The sequence below is a fragment of the Medicago truncatula genome, chromosome 2 (genome assembly GCF_003473485.1).
Source record: "Medicago truncatula cultivar Jemalong A17 chromosome 2, MtrunA17r5.0-ANR, whole genome shotgun sequence".
Taxonomy (NCBI): Eukaryota; Viridiplantae; Streptophyta; class Magnoliopsida; order Fabales; family Fabaceae; genus Medicago; species Medicago truncatula.
In genome coordinates, this window is record NC_053043.1 from 9,641,656 (window position 1) to 9,649,015 (window position 7,360).

Genomic DNA, 7,360 nt, shown 5'->3' on the forward strand with positions numbered 1-7,360 from the left:
AAATCTCTATAAAAGAATCTCGTTATTAATCTCTATGTTCTTATAACATAAAATCTATTTTTTTTAAAGCTGAAACAAACAAATTCATATTATGTGAAAACAACAAAATTTCCTATTGATAAAAAAATGCTTCCAAAAACGTTATCAACTTGCTAACACTGAAATTTAAAAGAAATAGTTTTATGGGGGTCCATTACCTGCTTCACACCCCAACATCAGTCCAGAAGTGTGCATATAAAGAAATTATCAAATTATACACATTGAATTTGTACTTCTGAAGAATGTGTGGGGTGTAAGAATCTCCAAGTCACAACATACTCCCTTCCTCCCAAATTGTATGTCGCTTTGAAGAAAAAAAAATTGTCCCAAATTATATGTCACTTTACAATACCAATGAAATAATAATGTTACTTTTCCTATTATATCTTTAACTATTAATTACTCTCTCTTCTTTCAATTATTTCATTTATCTTTTCCATACCATTTATTAAGGATAATTTTGTAAAACAACTCATAATTTCTCTTCCCCACACAAAATTAATTACATTTCTTAATACGTGTGAAATGGCCAAAACGTCATATAATTTGGGACGGAGGGAGTAAATCCCACCACATGATGTTGATGGAGAACAAATTATGATTCCAAACACAACATTAATCTCATGGCTCATGCATAGAACCACATCGTCAGATCATTCTCCGGTCCCTGGTAATTTGAAATGCAAGAATCGCGACATATGGTAGTTCCAGAATTACATATAACCATATATGAATAGGTGCACATATTTAGCAAATTGTTCAAAGATAAAACTTTATATAGTACTTCATGATCAAAGGTAAAAACTAATTAAAATCTCAAAGTACAAACTTTACCCTTGGGAGCTAAACTCCTCGATACGCAGTTTCAAGTTTCAGTGGATGTATGTGCAATTGTGCATCTAACAACCCACATGAACTAAATATCAAGACTAGACTGTATAAGCTTTATAGATTGTTGATCTAATGAAAGACCTCAACCCAAAACATAAGCTATACACTAAAATGTACTAGAATAAGAACCTTTACCCACCATTATCCTCTGCATATGTATTACTACTACCCTGAAGTTTCATTTCATTATTATATACATCACGTATATATAATCAGTAGGAGAAAGAGAAATCTCCCATTTACCTTTACCTTATATTCATGTAACCTGTATTGCTCCTGCTGCATCAAGTTTTGGTTCAGAACGACCAACTTTTTCCTCCATCACCAAATTCTCCTCGCTGTCCTCTCCAGTGTTGTCAGCATCAGCATCATCACCGTCATTGTCAGAGCCATCATCATCACTGCTACTACCAGAGTTACAGTCCTTGTCTTTATCAAACGCATCAACAACATTGTCAGTCTCAGTATCACCATCAAAGCCACCAGAGTCGATGTCCTCGTCTTCATGAATGGCATGGAGTGGTGGTTTCCACAAAGTCATTCTCTTCATACCGCCATTAAGTTCTTCCAAACCAGATGATTTTTGCTCAACCTTTGGAGCAACTTCAACTTTAGCGGTTGGTGGCGATTTACTTTCAAATGTTGCAGAACTGCCAGTAATAGATCCATTGACCACTGCAGAATTAGCTTGAAACTTGGGGCGAGGGGGATTTGAAGATAAAAAGCTGCAAATGTCCGGCTTTCCCAATATATTAACCCACATGTTATCAATCCAATCTTGGGAAATTCGAAGGTCTCTCTTTTCAACCAATAGAAACTTCTCTTCACCTAAAGAGAATCACATTACCATGAGATGTCTTACCCAAAGAAAAACATTGTGTTGTTGTAATTACATTTGATTATGAATTTTCCTTTTCAGTTGTGATAGAGAGAAGATGGAAACTAACTACAGATAATGCATTTCCAGAAACACTGAATTTTTCAAAAATATTCATCTATTTTTAAAATCTATTTTCAAAAACTTTAATTATGTCTTCTAAAATGTTTATTTTATCATGGAAATGGAAACAAGAAAACGGGGACAAAGTAATTTAAGTGTCATACCAGGCGAATAAACCTGACAGGTTCCATTTTCAGAAGCATCAACAGCAGTTATAATACTTTCCCACCATCCATCCCCACACCAGGCATCCACAGCTGCTCCAATCTCGAAAGTACAACCTTTAACAGATTCAGGAGGGCGTGGTCGTACTAAAAAGCGGCCGTCACACCGCATACCCAGTTTGTCAGGTTTTGCCACTCTTTGAGCAGGGATCCATTCCTACACAAATTAATAACGGGTTGAAAACCGTATTCTTCCTCAAAAATCACCCGCAATCATTATTTATACTTGTATAAAAAAATTACCCAGCCAATAGATATATAGTTTAATTTTGATACAAAGTGTAAAAAGTTTTACATCATCAGCAAATCACAACCAATCATATGTGTGACTTTAAAAGTAATTATAAAGTCAAACGTTTTTAATGATGTGACGGCTATGACTGATTGGTAGCGTAAAAAAATCTTTACACTAACGGTGTATATGAACGTGTGCGTGTGTCCACACACACACACACACACACACACACATATATATATATAGAGAGAGAGAGAGAGTGTGGGTGAGAGAAGAAATATAAGGCACTGCATACCTCTAGATGTTCCTCCTCATCTACTGCGTCCATTATGTCATCATACAAAACCTTGAGCTTCTTATGAGATGCATACAAGATTGTACATCTAAACCAGCATCCTCTAATGCCACTATCTTGAGAGAGAAACTCTACCTTATCATTGACCTTAAAAGGCAGTTCAGGCTTAGGTTCAATACCCTTACCCATTGTATTTCTCGACAGTTTTAGTTTCAGACTCGGGTATTTCGGTACACCGTTTGGCATCTCATTCATAAGAGAAGAGTTTTGCAGACCAGAAGAACCCTTTTCAGCTACCAAGTACTCCACAGAACTTCTATTCCTCTTATTGCTGGACCTCAAAGAATCATCTTGAGTGAAGTTCCCACCATCTTCAAATTTCGGACAGTCCGCCTTTCTTTTGGGAAGACTAGGGCAATTCAAACCAGAAAGTATAGGCTGGTTACTATAACCGCTCAGCTTAGTAAGAGCAAAGGGTTTCAGCTTGTTATTTTTAAGCTGCCTAGAACATACATGGATCTCAGATGAAGAGGTACGCAGCAACTCGGCTTTGTATTTCTCGTAATGCTTAGGAGTCAGAACTGTTGCAGGACCGTTGATGCACTCAGCGCTGATCACCTGAACATTAGGTGTGATGAAAACCTCACCCTCATGAAGATCAAGCTCTGGAATCACATGCTTAACTTCCTGACCACGGTGAAACCACCGTACTTTCACCCTTTTTTGTCTCTTTTTGTCTTCATACATATCTTCCAAATAACCGAGATAGTGATTTTCCTCTTCAGCCATAATATACACAAATGAATGAACCTATAGATTAGAAGAAATATTTCAGAAACATAAAATTACCTCTGTATGCCAATAAAAGTCAACAATAACAAAAGTCTGTGGATTGACTTATTTGAGCTTATTCATTGACATAAGCACGTGTGAGATTGTTTGGATTTGGAAGAGCTTATGGAAATAGCTATGACATGTCCATAAGTTATTTTTAGCTTACTTTCATAAGCTCTCCAGGATAGCTTATGAAAATATCATATATAAACTATAAAGTTTTACTTTATTTTATCTTTCATTATAAAAATAGCTTATATATATTTATATGAAAAGCACAAAATTAAGTTGTTTATCCAAACAGGGCCCAACGATGCGTATAAATAACTGAGATGTAACTACAAAACAAACAGTTTACATACATATATGGTAGTCCCTTTCCTGTCAAACCCTGAGTAGTGCTTCAGCTGTTTAGCACAAAAGGAAGAAGCACCTGACCATACAATATCTGAACTTTGAATGTTCAGCTTCTTAGAAATCTGCAGTGCAGAAAACATAGGCATGGTGAGTTAATCATGTCATATAAAGATACAAAGGAAACTAATGACAGATGGATTTTATTAGTCATTGGTTCTATACCAGTTTATCAGGTATTTTTCTGTTATTAGCATTGATTCCATCTGCGAACGTATCAAGAGAGCCCAGTCCTGCAGCAATAGCTGAATCATCCAGCAGTGTACCTGTCAGAGAAAAATTGAGGTTGCTCAGAAAACTTTTCTATCCGTAACAAGAATAAAAGTGGGTTCAAAGTGGAGTGATAAACCATGTTGTAGCAAAAGAAAGAGACAGCAAAAATGAAATGCAACGGCCACAGAAAACTAGCATGAAGTATCAAGTGCAATTTTTGCTTCCTTCCTTTCTCTGTTTCTTTTCTTTTGTTATAACGAAATTGTACATAAAATGATTCGGAAAGCAGATAAGACACCAAGTATTGTCTTCATGGACACCAAGTATTGTCTTCATGGACACACAACATCAACAACCAAGTATTGTCTTCATGGACACACAACAACAACAACCAAGCCTTATCCCACTAAGTGGGGTCGGCTACATGGATCAAATTACGCCATAATGTTCCATCATAAACCATATTTGGACACATAGCTCCAGACAATAAATAATTATTTGCCAATTGATCAAAGGATACCCTGTCAAATTTTTCTAGCCATATAAAATTAAGCTAAACTTGCATCCAAATAAAAAGAAGAAAATAACAGGTGACCATTGTTATGAGGGCTCCACCGGTATAGGGGGATCGAGAGTCAGAAATATGTAACCCTGTCCCATTAAAAGTAGAGGCTATTTTTTACTACTACCATACATGGTTATCAAATCAAGATTAAATCTTGAATTGAAATACTTATTTTCAGAGTCATGAATCAAATCTATTTTTTTGAATCGGATGAATCAAATCTATTAGAAAACGATTTATAGCAAAATTATAAATCAACAAAAGAAAAGTGGCTGCTATACAAAGTTGACCATAAAAAACAGTTGACTACACTAAGTTTTGGCAGTGTCGGAATTCACCATAGTGAATCTAGATTCATAATTAATCGGGATTCAAAATGATATATCCATATCCAAAATCGATAAACATACGAGATTTGTATCGACCGGGTTCAGTTTTATATCAAATCGAGATACAACTCTCATGTATCATGAGATATTGATACTACAATCCCCATGCAGTGACCTTACCGATGGATCAAAACTCGAAACTCGGGAGAAAATAAAACAAGAAAGAAAAATATTAGGTTTTGATCTTGAAAAGCTAATCGATTCGACAAGCAGAAGATGCTCCCACCATGTTTAATGCATTGATTGTAAATAAAAAATGGAATGAAATAAAATTGACAGAACACAGATCTAAAACACAACAACAGATCACAGAAATCACAATCTGGCAGCTACGGAATGGTTAGGAAGTTAATCAACAAAATAAACAGTACCCATTTCCTTATCCATCAAGCCTCAAGGATTACAACAGATTTCTCCCCCACCACTCCGTATCCTTTATCACAGCAACAGCCTCGACAGTGTTGAAGAAGCACAGGCTTGTGTAATTTCTCAATGTAAAGTGTTTTCGGAATGGCATTAAAGTGACGCGTCAGTGAGCTTTAGCACTGTCCAGTAGAGTGTATTGCATCACGTTACAAGTACGTGATCTTTCAATGACTAGCTGACGTGGTTTAAGATTGGACTATTATTCGTTGGGCTGGGCTTAGTAAATAGTTTGTATGACTTGGATTTAGTCGGTGTATGATACATTTCAGCTCCACGATGGTTGCTGAACCCTAAAACCCTAGTTCTCTAGTTATTACCTCAATCTTCCTCATTTCATCATGGTTTTAAATTGTAGCTAGCGCGTAACCACAACTGCAACCACCCTGTAAAGACTTTTGAGGTCTTCGGTCACCACTGCAATGCAGTCACAATTGCAACTACATTTACCACATTTGTTCACAATTTTCTACTATATCGATAATCATTAAGTAACCAAAGTCGCAATTGATAACGTTTGCATTGACCAACAATATAAGTGATCATGAATGAGTATACAATTCACAAAGCACAAACTTGACCAAATTCTTTGAAAGGTAACTCATAAGAAGAAGTACATTGTGTGGTTGATAAAAAAAACCATGTAGCATCTAATAAGAACATACAATAAAACAATTCACCACATACACTTGCATCCAAAAACAATAACTCATAACAAATAAATCATTAAAACACATGAGAATCAAATTGCAATAGAATCAAACAAAATTACCATTACGGTGTGATCGATTCCTCGAAACCAAATGGTTGAGCCAGTCAACAACCTCCCTCCTTGCCCTCCATTTATAAACAACGTTAGTTGATCCATAATCCATCAAAAATTGTTGAGGAACAACATACATCATGTGCCTCACACTCCTCTCAGTCCCCACAACAGCTAGCACCGAATCCCCCGACATATGTCTCAAGTAAAAATGAATCACACGGTTCCCACGCTCTTGACATATCACTTGCTCCTCCCATGACACAAAAACAGCATCAACCTCATCACCAGACATCCTTAAATCCTTCAAAATCCACCAACACCACCAACAGCAAAAACAACACTCTACACTACAACATTAAATAACACAACAAATAAATAAACAACGATGGGTTGTTCCTAAACCAACCCTAAATTGGTGTAAGGAAAAACCCTATCAAGCTATCCCCAAAAATCCTAAAACTCAAACCATTGATGAAAAAACCAAAACCACAACGACCCAGATGAAAAAATTCAATCTTTTTCCAGTATAGAATCAAATGGGGCAAAAGGGTGGATCAAGATTAAAGAGAGAGAAACTATAGCGTCATGGTACAAAAACTATAGAAGTGAAGTCAAACAATGTGGCACCATCAAAACCAAAGGAAAACAACAAAACAAGGATTAAGGTTCATTCATCGTACTACGTCATATGATGTTTATGTTGTGGAAAAACAAAAACCCAGGTTTTGTGAAGTGGGGTTCAAGGCAATGGATGAGAGAGAAAGAGAGGATTTTGAAGGGTGAAAAGGAGGGTTTGAAGAAAATGGTTGAAAACCCTTTTGAGAGTGAAAAAGGGGTTTGTGATGAGAGTGAAAACGATGATGAAAAACCTCAAAAAGAACAACGGTGTTTTTGTTCTTGTTCTTCTTGTTCTTGTGGTGAATCAAAGGAAGAACCTAAAGGGTATTAAGGGAATTTTAGTGTTTTCTTGAGAGGGATATTCCAGTGTTGCACATACACGTGTGTTCTTGACACGTGTCATTTTCATGATCCTATTTTGACCACTTGATTCGATGATTGATCAGTGTACTTGCATTTTTGGTTTGGAAGTTTCTTTACGACGTCGTTAGGTGAGGTATGTTGTTCACAAAGT

At 36.3% G+C, this 7,360-nt stretch overlaps 1 protein-coding gene across 1 annotated transcript; it reads right to left on the bottom strand.

Moving 5' to 3' along the window:
• Positions 1 to 744: 744 nt before the first annotated feature.
• On the bottom strand, positions 745 to 7,153 carry LOC11407168 (uncharacterized). The gene is made up of 6 exons (XM_003594222.4): positions 6,235 to 7,153; positions 4,038 to 4,138; positions 3,821 to 3,937; positions 2,625 to 3,434; positions 2,035 to 2,251; positions 745 to 1,758 (listed from the first exon to the last, which is right to left on the bottom strand). Exons 1-6 carry the CDS (start codon positions 6,518 to 6,520, stop codon positions 1,187 to 1,189), a joined length of 2,103 nt encoding a protein of 700 aa, XP_003594270.1. The 5' UTR covers positions 6,521 to 7,153; the 3' UTR covers positions 745 to 1,186.
• Positions 7,154 to 7,360: the final 207 nt, after the last annotated feature.

What these genes read in the sequence shown, in the direction of transcription:
- LOC11407168 (XM_003594222.4), bottom strand. Translation starts at nt 6,520, where the DNA reads ATGTCTGGTGATGAGGTTGATGCTGTTTTTGTGTCATGGGAGGAGCAA. An exon ending in GAAAAATACCTGATAAACTG is followed by an intron (nt 3,938 to 4,037) that starts GTATAGAACCAA and finishes TCTGCACTGCAG; the next exon opens with ATTTCTAAGAAGCTGAACAT. An exon ending in ATGAGGAGGAACATCTAGAG is followed by an intron (nt 2,252 to 2,624) that starts GTATGCAGTGCC and finishes TAATTTGTGTAG; the next exon opens with GAATGGATCCCTGCTCAAAG.